At 43.3% G+C, this 20,633-nt stretch overlaps 1 protein-coding gene across 3 annotated transcripts in view; it reads right to left on the minus strand.

Annotated features, from left to right (window-relative positions):
- NUP153 (nucleoporin 153) overlaps positions 1-20,633 on the minus strand; it is a 179,938-nt gene that overhangs the window by 115,698 nt on the left and 43,607 nt on the right. For all 3 annotated transcript variants that reach the window (XM_068236949.1, XM_068236948.1, XM_068236950.1), the window contains exons 4-7: positions 15,912-16,042; positions 13,533-13,646; positions 5,810-5,926; positions 913-957 (exon numbers count right to left, since the gene is read on the minus strand). In XM_068236949.1, coding sequence (XP_068093050.1) covers positions 913-957; positions 5,810-5,926; positions 13,533-13,646; positions 15,912-16,042 — 407 coding nt within the window. The remainder of the gene's footprint in view (positions 1-912; positions 958-5,809; positions 5,927-13,532; positions 13,647-15,911; positions 16,043-20,633) is intronic.

Here is a 20,633-nt window from a genome sequence, read left to right on the forward strand (position 1 = left end):
ATCCAACAACCTATATTATCATAGTGGCTGTAAGACAGCATATAACATGGCATTGTATACTTGCTTACCTGTCAAACCATTAAAAATAAGGGCTTAATTATGGACATACACCAAGTTGATTTGGTTTAAAGGATACCTGAAGTGACGTGACAAGATGAGATAGACATGGGTATGCACAGTGCCTAGCACACAAATAACTATGCTCTGTTCCTTTTTTCTTTCTCTGTCTGAAAGAGTTAAATATCAGGTATGTAAGTGGCTGACTCAGTCCTGACTCGGACAGGAAGTAACTACAGTGTGACCCTTTACTGATAAATTACCCTTTTTATCCCTTTCTTGCTCTCAGAAGCCATTTTCTGCTAGGAAAATGTTTTAAAGTTGCAATTTATCATCAGTGAGGGTCACACTGTAGTCACTTCCTGTTTGAGTCAGGATTGAGTCAGCCACTTACATACCTGATATTGAACTCTTTCAGACAGAGAAAGAAAAAAAGGAACAGCATAGTTGTGTGCTAAGCACTGTACATACCCATGTCTGTCTCATGTCACATCGGGTATCCTTTAAGTACAAACTGTAGATAGGGTCCAATTAAGAAAAAACTCTTGTAACTGCCACCATGAGCACATGCCATCCCAATGTGTCTTGTACAAAATGGCTGTCAGCCTGCTACACAGTATTCAAACAGTCCACAGAAGATAAAAGCGCTAATGCTAGTGGATAGAACTAATAGATTAGCTGCATGCAGTTTCTGGTGTGATTCAGAAACCACTGCAGCCAAATAGATCAGCAGGGCTGTCAGGCAACTGGTAATGTTTAAAAGGAAATAAATATGGCAGGCTCCATATCCCTTTCGCTTCAGTTTTTCTAAAAAACGTTATACATGAAAATAGCCACTTCAATAAATAGATTTACCAATGGTGAAGCAGGAGAAGACGCTGATGGAATCCGCTTGGCATCCTTAAATAGAAAAAAAAAAAAAACAGAAAGAGCTAAGTACCTGTAACAACTGTAGAATAGATGAAGTACAATAGGGGGATACTATCAAATTCCCCACATGGAGCAACATTACAAAGTAGGCACATTGTTATGTATTAGATACTGCAAAGAAGCTTAAGTCCTAAATCATCTTCCACTCCAATCACTAAGCAAAACTAAGTGTCATACATTTTGCTTTCTGCAGGTTTTCATTAATCGTATTGTATTAGAATGCAGCTGCATTTGGACATAAAGAAAAAGCAAAATTAAGCAATTCATATAAATGAGAGTTGATCTCTTCTCTGCTGACTTTTCTCATCTTGCTGGTCTGTTCAGTTGAAGATATTTCAGAGCAATTCTTGAACCACATGGAAATAGCATGACAACATGGTCAGTGGTCAGCAACAAGTTAACACATAAAAAGAAGCATTCTTATGCTGCACTGCAAATGTAGCTTTCATGCAAAGTGAAATCGATTTCAAAAATTCATTTTTAGATCCCTACACACGTATTGCTCTTAGCTTTATAGGATACTATCGAAAGATCCAACAGCTCTGTTCCAGACAGAAATGCTTTCCTAGGTCTGTGTAGGCCTTTCAGCTGTCAAGTTTGTTAACTCCTTTTTCAAGTACCTGGGTCCATAGCCCAGAAAACTTACTTCACTTAGGCTGGTTGCCATAGGCTGGAATCTTCTCACAGGCCCAGTGCCCACCAAAAACCTCTAGCAGCTCTGCAAAACGCTAGGAGGTTTTTGAAGCAGATTTCTGAGCCATTCTAGGCATGTTTAGAGACGTTTTCTAAACATGCCTAGCGTTTTTTGGAGAGTTTATGTGCAGCAGATTACAAATATTGTTACAGTGAAGCTGTTACTGAACAGCTAATGTAACAAAAACGCCTGGAAAACCGCTCTGATCTAGCGTTTTTCAGAGCAGTTTGAGATTTTCCTATACTTTACATTGAGGCAGAAACGCATCTGCAAACCCCAAGTGCTGCAGGACCCATATTTGTGGTTTGGTAAAAACCTCAAAACTCTGGTGTGCACCATCCCATTGAAATACATTAGCCAAGCGTTTTCACAGGTGGAAACTGTTTGCGGAACGCTTCAAAAACCGCTTGGTGTGCACCAGGCCACAGAGATGGTCAGATTACTCCTTAAAGACTAAACAGTAACGGCCACACCCACAGAGCATAAAATGATGTAGGCCTCGTTTCCACAAAAGACGATTTATGGACGGTGAAACAGTCTACTGAACTCAAAAGGCTGCCACCAAATTTGTGTATGGGGGGAAAAAAAAAAAAAAAAAAAAAAAAGAAGAAGATAGCAGCAAAATATCACATCACACGAGCTAAAAAAATTCTACAGGGAAAGGACCTAACAGGAAAGGTCAGAAATATTTGGAGGATATCTTGTCACTGACGTTCATGAGAGATTAGAAAGTCCAAAGGCTCAGGACACCTATTGAAAAATACATTATGAAACTGTGGTGGGGGTTGAGACTTCAAAAACTATACCAGCAAGAACACTTTATAAATAATCCTCCAGAGCAGTTTGCTATAAGGGATGGTAAGTAGCCCTGAACGATTTTAGGAAAAAATTGAATTGCACGATTTCTGTGAGAAATTGCGATTTCGATTCACAATTTTTAATACACAAGGATGGATCAGCACACTGATGGGGGAGTACGAGTTCCCCCAGTATAGGTAGCCACGTAGCGCCCTTCATGACGACGAGGATATATTCACTGCCATATAAGCCCGAAGGCCTCTGATTATAATATGCCTAGTCTTGTGCTGTTCACATTACCTAATCATGATATCATCGAAGGGGGCGGCCTTGCCAGCATAAGAGTGATCGTATAGGGGGGGGGTATTACACCCTGAAGAAACACCCCCGCGTGAAATGCATTGGTGGACGGAGTTTACAACACGCCTGGCCGCATCCCACCCAAAGACCGTGCATCTCCTGAGAGCCCTTGCTGAAGGCCAAGCCAGCGTAGCACGATTGAAGGAGCGTGGAGACCGCGAAGTGCGCTGATCTGGGATGCATGACCTGTCTGGGCATCAGCCCTATACTCTATACAGGGCCTCTAAGCGCCTCCACAACAGAGGAGGAAGTCTGCAGCGTTGCAGTGAAATTCAACTATGCAGGTGAGACCTTTCTTATTTATATGATCCTTCGCATGCAAACTAAGCTTATCTTTTCTGAAGATAATCATCACTGTGATGGACTTGAGCTCTGGTTGTTTAACTATCCAAGGCATATAACTGGATCTATACCCCTGGTTACAATTATTATTGGAGACAAGTGAATATATACCATTAAGACAGCGCTGTCATTAGAAACAGACTGGGAGAGGATGCATGTGGCGACTGAGTGGGTTTGAATGTACTATCTTGGCTGGCCAGGAATGAGTATAAGTATACTCTGCAATACCCTCTTGCTTTTAAAATGTGTGTTCTATGTTTTTTATCCCAATTTTTGATATAATAAAGTACCATATATTTACAATTACACTTTATACCTATTCTTGTGCAATTTAAAAATAGCCTAGGTGCCCACAGTATAGTTTATCCAGCTATTGGTGCCCCAGGAAAGGTTAGCTAGCTATTGGTGCCCCAGTATAGGTAAGCCAGCTATTGGTGCCCCAGTATAGGTAAGCCAGCTATTGGTGCCCCAGTATAGGTAAGCCAGCTATTGGTGCCCCAGTATAGGTAAGCCAGCTATTGGTGCCCCAGTATAGGTAAGCCAGCTATTGGTGCCCCAGTATAGGTAAGCCAGCTATTGGTGCCCCAGTATAGGTAAGCCAGCTATTGGTGCCCCAGTATAGGTAAGCCAGCTATTGGTGCCCCAGTATAGGTAAGCCAGCTATTGGTGCCCCAGTATAGGTAAGCCAGCTATTGGTGCCCCAGTATAGGTAAGCCAGCTATTGGTGCCCCAGTATAGGTAAGCCAGCTATTGGTGCCCCAGTATAGGTAAGCCAGCTATTGGTGCCCCAGTATAGGTAAGCCAGCTATTGGTGCCCCAGTATAGGTAAGCCAGCTATTGGTGCCCCAGTATAGGTAAGCCAGCTATTGGTGCCCCAGTATAGGTAAGCCAGCTATTGGTGCCCCAGTATAGGTAAGCCAGCTATTGGTGCCCCAGTATAGGTAAGCCAGCTATTGGTGCCCCAGTATAGGTAAGCCAGCTATTGGTGCCCCAGTATAGGTAAGCCAGCTATTGGTGCCCCAGTATAGGTTAGCCAGCTATTGGTGCCCCAGTATAGGTTAGCCAGCTATTGGTGCCCCAGTATAGGTTAGCCAGCTATTGGTGCCCCAGTATAGGTAAGCCAGCTATTGGTGCCCCAGTATAGGTAAGCCAGCTATTGGTGCCCGAGTACAGGTTAGCCAGCTATTGGTGCCCCAGTACAGGTTAGCCAGCTATTGGTGCCCCAGTACAGGTTAGCCAGCTATTGGTGCCCCAGTACAGGTTAGCCAGCTATTGGTGCCCCACTACAGGTTAGCCAGCTATTGGTGCCCCACTACAGGTTAGCCAGCTATTGGTGCCCCACTACAGGTTAGCCAGCCTAGGTGCCCCACTACAGGTTAGCCAGCCTAGGTGCCGCACTACAGGTTAGCCAGCCTAGGTGCCGCACTACAGGTTAGCCAGCCTAGGTGCCGCACTACAGGTTAGCCAGCCTAGGTGCCGCACTACAGGTTAGCCAGCCTAGGTGCCGCACTACAGGTTAGCCAGCCTAGGTGCCGCACTACAGGTTAGCCAGCCTAGGTGCCGCACTACAGGTTAGCCAGCCTAGGTGCCGCACTACAGGTTAGCCAGCCTAGGTGCCGCACTACAGGTTAGCCAGCCTAGGTGCCGCACTACAGGTTAGCCAGCCTAGGTGCCGCACTACAGGTTAGCCAGCCTAGGTGCCGCACTACAGGTTAGCCAGCCTAGGTGCCGCACTACAGGTTAGCCAGCCTAGGTGCCGCACTACAGGTTAGCCAGCCTAGGTGCCGCACTACAGGTTAGCCAGCCTAGGTGCCGCACTACAGGTTAGCCAGCCTAGGTGCCGCACTACAGGTTAGCCAGCCTAGGTGCCGCACTACAGGTTAGCCAGCCTAGGTGCCGCACTACAGGTTAGCCAGCCTAGGTGCCGCACTACAGGTTAGCCAGCCTAGGTGCCGCACTACAGGTTAGCCAGCCTAGGTGCCGCACTACAGGTTAGCCAGCCTAGGTGCCGCACTACAGGTTAGCCAGCCTAGGTGCCGCACTACAGGTTAGCCAGCCTAGGTGCCGCACTACAGGTTAGCCAGCCTAGGTGCCGCACTACAGGTTAGCCAGCCTAGGTGCCGCACTACAGGTTAGCCAGCCTAGGTGCCGCACTACAGGTTAGCCAGCCTAGGTGCCGCACTACAGGTTAGCCAGCCTAGGTGCCGCACTACAGGTTAGCCAGCCTAGGTGCCGCACTACAGGTTAGCCAGCCTAGGTGCCGCACTACAGGTTAGCCAGTGTATAGGTGCCACAGTACAGGTTAGCCAGGACTATCTCAATACTCTGCCTTCACCCTATCCCTGCACTTCCCCAATCCGCAATGAGCCTGAGAGGCGGGACCCGCCCCCAGCCGCCGTCACATCTATTCCTTCTCCGTCCATGGCGCCGAATGAGATTAGAATTTTCTGGGGGGGGGGGGGGGGGCCGGGAGCAGACTAGACGGCGGTGGCGAAAACCGCCGCTTTGGCGATCTAAATATCGCCTCGGCTCTGATCGCCAGCCCTAATGGGAAGTGAAATTTTCAATCTTACATGCCAGCCCAATGTAGTCCTCTAAACATCTAGTAGCACACAGAAAGATACTTACTGCCAAAGGACTAGACATCTTCTCCAAAGACTGAAGTATACGTCGTGCAGCTAGACTCGTAACACCATAAGAATTAGTATGAGCAGGTTTTGCCTTCACTTGTCTTCTCACTGGTGCCTATAATACAAGGTTAACAACTAAAGTGAAAAAGGTTACATTGACAAATCTCAACGCTCACATCTTCTCAGTATTCGTAGCTGTAATTCTAATAATCGTAACATTTAAAAGATATTGTAGGCTTCCTCTTAGCTGCCATTTCTAAAAAGAAGCTACAAAAAAAAAAAAAAAAAAAAAACGATTTTCAGGAAGGATTTTTTTTCCCTTTTGGGGCTAATTGGATCCTCTCGACCAACAGGGATATGAGAGGGTGCAGGCTTGTGTTGTACCTGATCTGTATTTTCAACCCAAATAACTATGTACTATTGAAAGAAAAGATTGTGCTACAGACAAAAGTTTCTACTTATAAAAACAGATCAGAAAATTAAGGTTAAAAAAAAAAAAAAAAAGTCACCATAGGTGGACTTGCCCAAAGGCCATGTGCTACTAAGAAAGGTTTTGCTTTTTTTCTAGTAAATGAAAATACCACTAGATAACTAAATTAATTACAAGAAAAATTGATGTCAGGTTAATCATGAGACAAAACACGGATCTCTCTTCTATCTTTAACCCAGTTCATCACATTTTTAATTTTAAGTGGAAAAGAGGATATCAAAATATCATAGACCCAGACAGCAAAAATAAAAAAATTATAAAATAAATAATAGACCACTATTAATGACTTTAAGGCTGGTTTCACAGTGGGACGTTACAAGCGCACGTTAGAGCAGCCTGTAACGCACCCCACCGCACAGCAATGAAAAATCAATGGGCTGTTCACAGTGCCCACGTTGCGTTACAGTGTAACGCTGCGCCATAATATAACGTACTGCATGCAGTACTTTGTAAGCGGCAGAGCCGTGTTAGACTGTTTGCACATGCTCCGTAACGTTGGGGAGGAGCAGAGAGCGGCCAGGCACATGGCTAATTAAAGGGGCACTATGGCGAAAATTTTTAAAATTTAAAATATGTACAAACATATACAAATAAGAAGTGCATTTTTTCCAGAGTAAAATGAGCCATAAATTACTTTTCTCGTATGTTGTTAATTACAGTAGGCAGTAGAAATCTGACAGAAGCGACAGGTTTTGAACTAGCCCATCTCTTCATAGGGGATACTCAGGGATTTATTTATTTTCAAAAGCAATTAGTGAATGGCAGTTGCTCTGTCCAACTGCCAAAAAACTGTGTAGAGAGCAGGGAAGCTGGCCAGCATCATTGTTTAAATCTTTTTTAGGGAATATCTTTCTAAAGAATAAAAGCCTTGCTGAGAATCCCCTATGGAGAGATGGACTAGTCCAAAACCTGTCACTTCTGCCAGATTTCAACTACCTACTGTAAGTGACAGCAACATAGGAGAAAAGTAATTTATGGCTCATTTTACTCTAGACTAAACGTACTTCTTATTAGTCTATGTTTGCACATATATTAAATTTTAAAATTTTTCGCCATGGTGCCCCTTTAATATTCACTGCACTCAGTGACGTGCAGTGTTTACTTCCTGGAGCGGCCGCTCTGTGCGGCGATTGGCCGGCGGGACCACGTGATGCCGCATGCGTCCAAGAGTGCGCATCACGGACGCCAGAGTGAGCTGCACAACGCGGCTCACTCTGACGTCCAAAGCAGAGAGCACCAGACGTTGCGTTAGGGGCACGTTGTGCGACCATAACGTCCCCTAAAACTCAACGTCCTGGTGTGAAACCAGCCTAAAACTAAAAATCATGTTTAAAGTGTACATTTGATTCAAAATGCAGTATAATTTTTCTCAGTCGCTGTCACAATGGATAGGGAACTAGCTAATGGACAGAAAAAGTTGTGGTCAATGGATCATACTCAAAATGGGTGGCTGTTAGCAGTGGGGTCCCACAGGGGTCTGTACCAAGTCCAGTGTGTTTCAATTTATTTATTAATGACCTAGTAGATTCAGTAGTGAGCAATGTTGCTATTTTTGCAGATACAAAATTGTGCAGAATCATCAACTCAGGAAGATAGGGACAGATTGCAACAGGATCTGGATAGGATGGCTATATGGGCATATGGAGAAGGACTTAGGCGTACTCATCGCAAAACAAGTTAAATAATCGCACTCAATGCCAAGCCGCTGCAGCTAAAGCGAACAAAATTTTGGGATGCATTAAAAGGGAAATAAAAACTTGAGATGCTAGCATAATATTGTCCCTGTTTAACTCTCTAGTAAGGCCACATCTGGAATATGGAATTCAGTTCTGGGCACCACATTACAGGAAAGATATCGCCGTTTTAGAGCAGGTGCAGAGACTAGCAACACAATTGATACGTGGGATGGACGGTTTCACTTACCAAGAAAGGTTAGATAAACTGGGTTTATTTAGTCTAGAGAAAAGACGCCTTAGAGGGGATCTAATTAACATGTATAAATACATCAGAGGGCAATATAAAAGCTTGGCGGATGAGCTCTTTTTGTCCCTAGGCCTTCTCAAAGGACTAGATGACATGATCTGCACATGGAGGAAAAACGTTTTAGCCATTCAGGAAAGGGTTATTTGCAGCAAGAGTGATTAAGATGTGGAATGCATTGCCACAGGTGGTTATGGCAAACCCTATACCTGCATTTAAAGGGGGCTTAGATGCTTTACTTGCGTTGAAAGACATCCATGGCTACAATTACTAGTTAATGCCTAATGATGTTGATCCAGGGATTTTATCTGATCGCCATCCAGTCGGGAAGGAATTTTTTCTCCCTTTTGGGGCTAATTGGACCATGCCTTGTAAGGGTTTTCCGCCTTCCTCTGGATCAACAGGGATATGTGAGGGAGCAGGCTGGTGTTGTACTTTGTTCTCTGGTTGAACTCGATGGACGTATGTCTTTTTTCAACCCAAATAACTATGTAACGAGTTACATTTGCACATATTTTGGACTAGTCCATCTCTTCATAAGCAAGAATGCTCGGGGTTTTCCAAAATAACTTACTGAATGGCAGTTGCTCCGTGCAGTCAAGTAGGGATGCTTTTGTATAGATCCTTTACAGGGAGTGTTTTTGTAAACAATAAGGAGATCGTGAAAACCTCCCCATTAGGAGGTGGTCCAGTCCAAAACCAGATTGGACAGTTTTTGCAAGCGACAGCAACATAGGAAAAAAGTAATTTTGTAGTGCATTTTACTCAGGGAGAAATTAACTTCTGTGTATATGTTTGCAATCTTACACATTTTTGTGATATTGGTCCTTTTAAATCATGGAGCCATGTCATCTTCATTATTGGCAAGAACAGGAATATACTGAGCATCAACTGTTATACCACTTAGTAAGCAATATTGTTGCATTGCTTATCCCTACTAGATGTGCAATTATCTAAAATCAAATCCATATTTGTTAATATATAAAAACTCTCAGAACTTGATAAAGTGCTGTGTTCTATATGTGCCATCTAACATTTGTATCATGCCCATTCTCACATGCCACACTAAACAGCACCTCACTTTCTGCTGCAAATCTCAACCATATCACTACCTTACTTAAAGACTACTTGTGCAACCAGTGAACTGCCAGGAGCAATAGACTTCTTTCACAACATTTACTACTTTTCAAAATATGGATTTATATAACTGGGAACATTTAAAGCAGGATTAAAAACTGACGTAATATTCAATAAAAACAGTATTTCCTACTTTGTATTACCCATAGTTATATTTGCTTTAGTGCACAAGTATTATTGTCCATTTACAAAGTTCCCAAAGAACAGTTTTATCTGCTCTAAAAGCTGCCATTGCCTTTGAGAGTTTTCTGCTGCTTTTACCTTCTGTTATCCATGGAAGCTGACACACTGCACAACAATGTTTACAAGCAGTAGCTGTATAGCTGCTAAGCTAACAAACAAGATGTTATCACTTGAGTTTGGATCTTATGCTGGGAATACACGATGCGTTTTTGCGTTCGTTTTTGCCGTCGCTTTCGATCGATTCTACCCTCGATTCACTGCTCGATTCTACTCTCGTTTCCTTATCTTTTCTTATCAATTACATTCACTTGAATGAGGAGAATCGAAACGAAAGTAGAATCGACCAGATCCAACAGGTTGGAATTTATCTATCGAACCCATCTATCTAAAGTAAAAACTTAACGTGTATTCCCAGCATAAGGGTTGGTTCACACTTGGCACTGTTGAAGTGCTTTGCTGATCCCCGGCGATCAGCAAAGCGCTGCTGCTATTGTATCCCTATTAATTTATTCCCACTGCAGCGTTTGCGATCAATCGCAAATGTGCTGCATGCATCGCTTTGGTGGTGATCGCGCTGTGATTCTCATTCTATTAAACGAATCACAAATTGCGCGTCCAGTGTGATCTAGCCCTTAAAGAGACAGTGTAACAAAACAACCCCCTCTGGGGTAACTTACCTCGGGAGGGAAAAGCCTCCAAGTCCCAATGAGGCTTCCCTGTCCTCTGTAGCTTTGCCTCATTAGGATCCATTAGTAACCCCCAGAGGGTTTTTTTTTTTTCATTACAGGTTTTCTTTAATGCTCGTACACACGTGCAACTTTTCTACCAAACTATCGTCCAAACTAGGTCTGTTGAATGATAGTTGGGCGTGTGAACATGTGACGCGGTTTGCCCGATCCAACAGGTAGTTAAAGTGGATCCGAGGTGAACTTTTACTCACTGCATAAGTGTGTTCCTTTCCTATTGTTGTTTATAGGGCATTCCTCAAGCCAAATACTTTGTTTTAATACTCTAATTCCCTATAAACTAAAGAAGCCACGTCCACAGGTTTTCAGAGAGCCTTGGCAGTAGCAAGGGCTCATAGGAGCTCAGTCTGGGCAGGGGGAGCAGGAGGTGTTGATTTCAGAGGCAGAGGGGAGGAGGGAGATTAGGTTTTTTTCAGTCTGAGTGCTGATGGTGCAGATAAGCCTGCCTCTGTGTAATGTTTACACACAACATGGCAGCTGTCATTGTATCACAGGAAGAAATCATTTTCTATTCAATCTGTTTGCAGCTAGATTTGCTGTGTAAACTATCTAAAATTTAGATAAGATATATAGACATTACTTGTTATAGTTTGTTTTTCATCTCGGATCCGCTTTAAACTCACTTTGGCAGTAAGTTTCTCAATGAAGAAGAAAGTGCTATGTTTGTTTAACAGTTGGAGGCTTCTTTTACACTGCAAATTGCAAGTCCCATTTCCGAATTGGATTTGTGATTTCACTGGAAGCTAGCAACAAGAAGAAAACTACAGAAAGCAGGACTCTCTTTAATTGCACCAATATTTGAAATCACAGTTAAAATCACGTCTAAATCAGAATCGCATGCAGTGTACAAGAGCCCTGAATGCTGTTCTGCTACCAAATTTTAGTATGCGATAAACAAAAACAAACCAAAGTCCTGCATGCTGCGTTTTTTTTCTTGTGTTGCTAGCATCCAGACAAAATTCGGCATTGAAAACCGGAATTGCGATTTTCCATGTAAAAGAAGCCTAAGGCTGTACATCTTTTAGCGCAAAGAAGAAATGTAGAGTTTCATACCTCTTTAAAGAGAGAGTCTGAAGTGACTTTTTTTTGCTATGTTTACCTTTTAATTCGCTTCAGAACTCAGCCACAAACCGCCGCATCCCGGCTGAAAAACGAGGGCTGCAGACCCCCCCCCCCCCCAAACTCCGGGGGTGAATCTGGCCGGCAGTTCCTGAAGAGGCAGAGCTCTCTGCTGTAGCTCTGCCTCTCCTGATGTCAATCGTGGCGGATCGCCGCCTCTCCTCGCCCCTCTCACTCTTCCTTCACAGAGAGGGGCAGAGAGAGGCGGCGATCCGCACGACGATTGACGGCAGGAGAGGCAAAGCTACAGCTCATAGCTCTGCCTCTCAGAGCATCACAATCCAAGACCAAGTTGGTCGTGGATGTTTGCCCTGGGATTTGGGGGGTCTGCAGCATTTGTTTTTAAGCGGGGATGCGGCGCTTTGCAGCTGAGACTTCTGAAGTAAATAGGTAAATATAGCAAAAAAAATAAATAAAATATTCGCTTCAGAGTCTCTTTAAGAAAAGCCCCTAGAAATGTGCATGTAAATAGACTGGCTGCCAGGTTATTACAGAACTGGGCAGTCTACAAGACAACAGCTGTTATGAAAATACAAGCCCAAGGCAATGTGGTACACACACATTCATTCTATCATGAATCTCCTCTTGAATTTGACAAGTCACACCACGCTGGCATTGCACATCAGCAGCAGCACATCAACACGCAGACAACAGGTGCTCAGTGAGATCACATCACAGCAAACCATTCGGGAAGCTAAAAACAAACTGTAAACACGCCTCTCAGTTCAGCAATTCATGCAGCCACACAACATCCACAAAGCAGCACCAGTTACTTCTGTGCATCACACCAAAATCATACCCATGAGTGCTACAAAGAATTGGCAAGTGTCCCACCTTAGGATTATAATGGGATTCGTAAATTAGTTTACAATATCAATGTCCATCTTGATATACTAAAAGAAAAGAATATTTATTCAATGAATGCTGCACAGAGGGTAAGAAAAAAACAAAAAAAAAAAAACAAACACTTTTAAATACTTGCTGACAGACCAAAACCACATGGTGATTTTGTGTGATAAGGAGCAACACAAATCTTCATTAGGGCTGGTTCAGACGGGCGTCTGCTGAACTTTTGCTTGGCATTGCATTCAAACGCCAGCGTTTAAAAGCTAGCTTTTGAAAGCTTTTGAAAAGCGTTCAAGGCTAGCAGTTCTGGTCTCTGCTATTGTTTCCTCGTGTTTACTGCCTCTGAAAGCAGCATGTTGCTTTTGAGACTAGACGCAACGCTGGGATCTACTGCCAGGCTTTCATGAAAGCCTTCAAAAGCCAGCTCTAAACGCTCCCATTCACTTGCATGGGATGGCAGTAGATCCCAAAAAACGCTGCGTTTGATGCCACAAAAACGCCCGTCTGAACCAGCCCTTACCCTGCACTGAAGCACATTCACGCTGGCAATTCTCCAAACAGCTGCTTTGGTTGAACCACTGCCGAAACCTCAAAAGTCTGGGCAAGGCAGCAAAAGCATACTGCTAGTGCGTACATGCACCTGATGTCCATTCAAAAGGAGAGAGATTGTGAAATAGGGTTATTCAGCAAGGAAAATTATCTTTAGCTATAACACTTCATATCTTCAAGTAGTAGGATTTTTCATGGCTATAAAAAGGTGAACAAAGGATTGTGTCATTACTCATACAATTTCGGTATCTGGAGTAGATGATACTGAAAGTCCCTTAGCAAGAGTCCGTAACATGACTCAGAAATCTCTCAAGCCAAGGAAGAAGCGTGGTAGCGAGTCATGGAACGCAGCTTTCATTACGCCTATGACGCGTAATGGAATGCAGACGCCCCTGAAGACTTCTGGGTAAGTTAACCACCCGATGCCTGAGGTCACAGCTGAAGTCATTAGACTTCATTTGAATTCCGAATTAGAGTCCTTCTGGACTCGAAAGCGTTGCTCATGGGGATGGAGGAAGCCTCAGGTAAATATAAAATTAAACCGTCTCTGGCTCGCTTTAAGTGTTTATTTTACATTTTTGGCTTCATGTTCACTTTAAAAAATGACCAAGGAAATGACATTTATTCCATACAAATATACATAAGTAGTAGTAATAATCTACTCCTGTTACCTGATAGGGAGTGCTGCGAACTCTGGAGGAACTGGCAGCAGCTGCACCTCCATACGTCGTTTTACCTGGGTAAAAAGGTGAATCGCCAATTCGATTTGTAGACCTGTCAAGGGACTACAGGTAAAGAAAAAAAAAAGTTACATTTTTTTTATTTACTCATTTTATTTATAAAGCTCCAACATATTACGCGACATACAGCAATACGACAATACAAGAAAAACCAGATCACACAGCACAGTATGAGAACAAGGTAATGTTTAGTCAGTCACTGGATGAGAGCATGAAGATTAAGCAAGTTAAAGGAATACTATCATTCACATTTTTTTCAATTGACACAGGAATTGTTTGGGAAGTGCTGCGAAGTACTGGTGTATACATTTTAGTAGCAACCTCTTTGTTTAGGCCCCGTTCACACTTGCGTTTTGGCAAATAAACGGACCGGATCCTGACCTGATCCTGATCAGAACCGTACGGTTCCGATCCGGACCATTTTTATCAGGCTGCCATCCGGATCCGTGGGCAAAAAAAAAAATAGCGAAATTTGAAGAAAAAAAATGTTGGGGTCAGCAGAAGGTGCACGTGTAGAATCAGGTTCCTCCGCTGTAGGCCTCACCTCCACCTCCGACATTCTGCCAAACAGCTCCAGCACGTCTGTCACTGCTGCTCCACTCCAGACATGCTTGACCCATGTGTCCCCATCCGAAATGGCCGCTTGCATACGCATAGGAAGTGGGGTAGAACGTCAGGTTTTTGTAGGCAGTGTGTTCTGTGCCTTCCGTTCCCCATTGGTTTCTGTGCTCCTGATGGTGCTGTCTCAGGTCCGGCTCCGGTCCGGGTGCGTGGGCCGGAGATCCGGACCCAAAAAATAGTACATGTTGGAAAAGAGTCCGGAGTCCGGATCCGATCCGGCTCCGTACTGTACGGAACGGACGCGTGTGAACGTCCGCATAGACTTTACATTGCTATGCGGAACGTACGTTCCGTTTGTACAGTATGCGGTCCGGATCAGAACCGGAAAATCCGGACAGGGAACGCTAATGTGAACCGGGCCTTACCTTTATCAAAATACTTTCAATCTTTACTGACAGCAGACTGAGCCATGAGGAGAGGGGAAATTCCCCTCACACTTGATCTGTTACCTGTGTGTGACAGAGAGAAAGCTCCCAACAACTGCAGCTTCTATGTCCTGTGTTTCTGACTGAAGTGTCTGAAGAGAGCAGAGGAAATGTAACTAATTGTCACAGCTTTTTTTATACTGTTTTTTGCTTTCAGAGTTTGATCTGTTTGATATTTGCTTTTTGTAGTCCGATATGCAACTATGGCTGTGCATTGAAGCTGACACCCCTTCTGCAATAGATTTGTCCCAATATAGTTAAATCCTACCCTCAATAAATTACAGCTTTTGCCTCTGATATTTAACATGAAAAGTAGGAAATGTTTACACAGCTACTTAGACATTATTGGTACATTGTCATTTTACAACACTTGGGTATTGATAGTATTCCTTTAAGTTCACTCAAATGCATAGCATGGGTGCAAAGTAATGGAGGTGCATGATCAGGTAGGACACAAAAGGAGGAGGAGGACTCTGCCCAAAGGCTTACAATCTAGAGGAAAGTAGAGACACAAAAGGTAGGGGACCAGAGTTCAGCTGCAGCAGGTTTGTGTGCATGGGACTGGGTGATACGGGGGAGTGTCAGGCGAAGTTCATTGGAGGAACGGAGTGAGCGGTCAGGCGAAGTTCATTAGAGGAGCGGAGTGAGCGGCTAGGTGTGTACCTCTGGGTAAGATCGGAAATGTAGGTTGGGCAGGTTTTGTGGACAGATTTGTAGGTCCGACACAGTATCTTGAAACGGATTCTGGACTGGATAGGAAGCCAGTGGAGGGATTCACAGAAGGGAGACGCCACGGTGGAGCGATGGGAGGAGTGGCTAATTCTGGCTGCCGCATTCATGATAGACTGCAGCAGGGCTACTCGGGTCATAGGGATACCAGACAGAAGGGCATTGCAGCAGTCAAGGCGGGAATTTTTTTTAATTTTACATTGGGCTTAGTAGAAAAGTATCACATATTGCTCTTTTACTTACCCTGTGCCTTCTTCCAGCCCAAATAGGCTTGTACGTCCCTAGCAATCATACCTCTCCCACCAGAAGCCACTCTATTGTCCCTACTCCATCCCCAAAACAGACACCTCGCTCCGCTATAGAAGAGCGAGACGTTTGTACAGTGCTTGGTTCTAAAACGGTCAACTGAGCAATTGAAAACTGATCCCTTCAGGTGACAATCGTATGTTCACATCTCTACATCTGATCCCAAAACGATCAGCGGCAAAACCAAAACAAAATCAATTTTTAAAAAAAAAGTTAGTAAAGCACTTACTGGCAATAGTGATGCAAACGCAGATGGATTGAATGCAGGCTTCTTGGAAGAATTTAGCGAAACATTATGTGACCGATCTGCTTCAGGGGACCACACTATGGGAACATTCCCAGGTCTTGTAACAGAAACATCTAAAGGACAAAACATTTTAAAAGGCAAAGACAAATTCAGCCAATAAAACAACTTGATCAATTATACACATTTGTTGAACGAATACTAATAAAACTACACAAGCTATAAAGTCTGTGGAGCAGTTTACAAAAAAAAAAAAAAAAAACCTCAAAGCCCAAGTATAGTCTGTTCTTATATGTATTTAACAGAACATTATGCACACCCCAAAAATATAAAATTACCTATATCCCTGCCTTACAGATCCTCAACATCAGACAACTAAGCACTACCACAGGAAAACCCATATAAAAAAAAAATGCAATACAATGAAAGCCTGGAAAAAAAAAAAAACATATGCATTTCATTTAGGTGTGTCATAAGTAGCGATAACCTTACTGCCGATTAAATAGGGACATAGCTAAAATGTCAAAACTGCTCTGGTCCATAAGGGGGAAACACGGTCTGGATGGAAAGTGGTTAATGAATAAGTCATAAATTGATATTCTACTAAATGCATATAAAAACTGTGCATGAACTTGGCCTTTCAATAAAGAGAAAAATACAAGGACCTGCCACTGGCTATTAAGAATATACCTTTTGTTTGGCTGTCCATTGGTCCTCCATCTTTACCACATTCTGAGTCACTGACATAAGTAAGCAGATGAGGTATTCTCACTGAACTTTTATGCTTGCTCTAGATGTGATTTTTTGCTCATGAAATAAAAATGGCAATGACGATTTCCTCTCACTCCAAAAATAATTCAAACTGTAACTACATGCTAAATAAACCCAACTTAGGTTCTCAAAGGCATATATAATGGACCTGGGTTAAAAAGGCTTTTTAAAAAGGTGACAAACTTTTAAAGCAAAACCTCTTCAATCGCATGCAAGATATCATCCAGGAACAGATCCATCTTGATTAGGAAGATTTACATTAAACATTTTCCAAAGCTTAATAATAGCCATGCATACTACATTTCAAATTGCATTTACATATTACAGTGATGAAGGCTTTCCAATAAGTCTTATTTTACAAAGGTTTAGTTAAAAAAAAAAAAAAAGTAATGGAACCATGTCACAGTTTAAACTCCGTTACAGATTGCCCAGCAAGCTCATGGTGAACCAGAACTCACTCCCACAGGAGTTCAAAGTGACCAAAAAGCCTCTTTACTAAAATGCTATGCAAAACAGAAGTTAGCCTTCTTAAAACAGAAGGTATTTGCTATTATTTAGGTTGGAGTGTGGTGTCCCACAGTGCATCACTGCTGAATAAGCAAATCATCTCTGTTGTCTCCGATAGCTAAACATCTCCAGAACTGAGGGAATACGTTGTCAGCTTGTTAATATTACAGAGTTGCTTAAAGTGTACCAGAGCTCAGGGAAATGTATACATACCTGGGGCTTCCTCCAGCCCCATACGCTCCGATCGCTTTCACGCCGCTGTCCTCAGTCTTCTGCAGCGCCGGTACCAGGTCCCTGAAATTCCGTCAGTTGGAGCCAGTCTGACGTAAGAGAACTGTGCTCTCTACGTATAAGGAAAGAGTGCACTTCTCCTGCGTAGACTGGCTCCGACTGATGGAAGTGTGGGGACCCGGTACCGGCGCTGCAGAAGACTGACAGCGGCGCGGGAGCATTCGGAGCGTATGAGGCTAGAGGAAGCCCCAGGTATGTATAAATGTATAAACCTTTTTATTTCCCCTAGCTCTGAGTCCCTTTAAACACCTCACCACATCATACAAAGCTCCACATAAGTGGTCTCCTCCATACATTACATTAATCTCCAGATACCATACCACCTGAAACTTTCACTCCTCCCAGGAGACCCACATTGAGGACTTCTCACAAGCATCACCTCTCCATTGGAACTCTATCCCATAGCCTGTCCATCATTCTCCAAGCCTGGAAGCCTTCAGAGGTATTCTCAAAACACACTGGTGCAGATAAGCCTATAATTTGCTGTAGGTTGCAGTAGAGGCACACTGCCTCCTCTGCTGTCTCCTGTGTCTCCTTCCCAGATTTCTCCAAACCATTACCCACTAGATTGTAAGCTTGCAAGGGCAGGGGTCTCCTCCTATGGTTTCTTAGCCTGCTGCAATTTATCATATGAACGTGTACAAATATTTTTATCGCAAACAAAATATCTACCATGTATGTATTTGTTGTTTTCTTGTTAGATGCCCTGACTGCTCGTCTTTATCTTCCCCTACATTTGTTTTGTACATCTCTACGAAAGATGTTAGCACTGTATAAATACAAATTAACCTCCCTGCCGTTATAAAAAAATTGCTGCGCACGGCAGGGAGGGTGTTTTTTGGCATTTTTTTTTTTTTTTTTTTTTTTTTTTTTTTTTTAGCATGTAGCTAGCCTAGAGCTAGCTACATGCTTCCCCCCTCCCTGCGGCGTCCCCCGAATGCGCCGATCGGGATAACCGGCAGGGAGGTTAACAACAGCCACAGCACTTAAAGCAGATCAGAGATGAAAAACTACTTATAACAAGTAACTTGTCTATATCTTATCTAAAGTTTAGATAGTTTACACAGCAACTCTAGTTGCAAACAGCTTTACTAGAATATGATTGATTATTCCTGTGATACAATGACAGCAGCCATATTTGTAAACATTACACAGAAGCAGGCTTATCTGCATCTTGAGCAAAACAAAACCTAATCCCCCTCCTCCCCTCTGCCTCTGAAATCTCTGGCTAGTAATACCTCCCCCTCCTGCCCAGACTGAGCTCCCATGAGCCCTTGCTACTGTCTGAAAGTGCCTTGGCTCTCTGAAAACCTGTGGGCGTGGCTTTAGTTTATAGGGAATTAGAGTATTAAAACAAAAACGGATTTGGCTTGAAGAATGCCCTATAAACAATAGGAAAGGAACACAATTATGCAATGAGTAAAAGTTCATCTCGGATGCACTTTAAAGAGAACCTGTACTGAGTAAAATTATTTAAAATAAACACACGAGGTAACTTCAAATGAACATTACATAGTTACCTTGCCATCAGTTCCTCTCAGAAGCTCACCATTTTCTTCTGACAATAATCCCTTCCAGTTCTGACAACATTTTGTCAGAACTGAAATATATCAGTTGCTGTCAGTTATATATCAGTTGCTGTCAGTTACAGCTGAGAGGAGAACTGATGTGTCCATGTTTCCCTATGGCTCAAGTGGGCGATGTTACAGTTTAACCTCCCTAGCGGTATGGACAGAAATGTCCGTTCAAAAAAACATGCTGTGAACAGTATAAACATGCATACACATCAATACTCTCCTGAACTGTATACTAGACCCTTGCTTGACACATTTTGGCAAGTTACAGGAAACAAAAAGTTTTAAAAATAAATGTTATCACTGTTTGCACAGAAATCCTGGGGAAATTGAACGCTGGGTAGGTTAACAGTGTGCTGTCCAGGATGCTGTTATGGGGTAATAGCCATTTTCAAAATGGAGGACGGATAATTCCATTGACAAACACGACGCAGGAGAGGAAAAATAGATTGAAGAGTAGACTACACAGGAGGCAAGTATGACTTGTGTGTTTATTTTGGCTTTTAATTTTCAGTTCAGGTTTTCTTTAAAGGTGAGTGGAAGTTGGAGGCCATCTTTATTTCCTTTTATACAATGCATGTTGCCTGCCTAACTGGCTGATATTCAGCCGCTAAAGGCTCGTACACACGTCATACTGAAGCCAACGACTGGTCCGTCGGCACCTCCCGCTGGGCGGGTTTTCAGCAGACTGTACAGCGTGCGTACAGTCTGTCGGTGGACTGATAAGGCTGTTTCTGAGCGATCCGCCCGGCGGATTGCTCAGCAACAGCCTGTACAGTCTGCTGAAAACCCGCCCAGCGGGAGGTGCCGACGGACCAATCATTGGCTTCAGTATGACGTGTACACGAGCCTTAAAACTGTATCGTCACCATAAAAATCAAATTTCAACAGCAACTGGTCTGAGTGTATCAAGTGGTAAAGATGCTAAGCCTGCATTCAAAACTTTTTCTGCTTTTATGATTTGGAGTTATCACATACTTAAGGAACACTGGCCCTTTAGTAGTCGTGTCAAAGAATTGCATGCTGGGGGTTCTTTTTATCTATAATCTATTCCTCCTCTTCCCTTTATTTCCCTACCAGCTTCTTATCTGAAACCTAATCCCCTACTCACTTGTGTTTACAGGCAAGGCTGAGGCGACTCAGCGATTGGAGGAGACGAGAAAAAAAGTAAAGGGCAGAAATGACATCACGAGTTAGCCTTAACTGTGGGCAAAAGACATGGCCCCCACCAGGAACAGAATTCTCGTAATTTACTATATAACACTCACTGAAATCAAAACGTGAACAGTATAATACATGTGTTATATAAGTAGATCAATTATTTATCTACTTATATACGTGTTTTTTTCCCCTGGCATAGTATGGCTGATCCTACTGCTTTAATACTTTAAAGCCGCATCTACACGCGTAGATGCACCCGCGATGCTCCTTATCAATCGAGCCGCTGCTGCGGCTCGATTGATAAGAGCAGACAGGACGGATCTTGCTTCCGCCGATTCCCTGCTCACTCCCCGCGAGGGGACAGTGGCAGGGAATAGAGTGGAAGATAAGTGGCGGGGACGAG

Source organism: Hyperolius riggenbachi, chromosome 5 (assembly GCF_040937935.1).
Source record: "Hyperolius riggenbachi isolate aHypRig1 chromosome 5, aHypRig1.pri, whole genome shotgun sequence".
Taxonomy (NCBI): Eukaryota; Metazoa; Chordata; class Amphibia; order Anura; family Hyperoliidae; genus Hyperolius; species Hyperolius riggenbachi.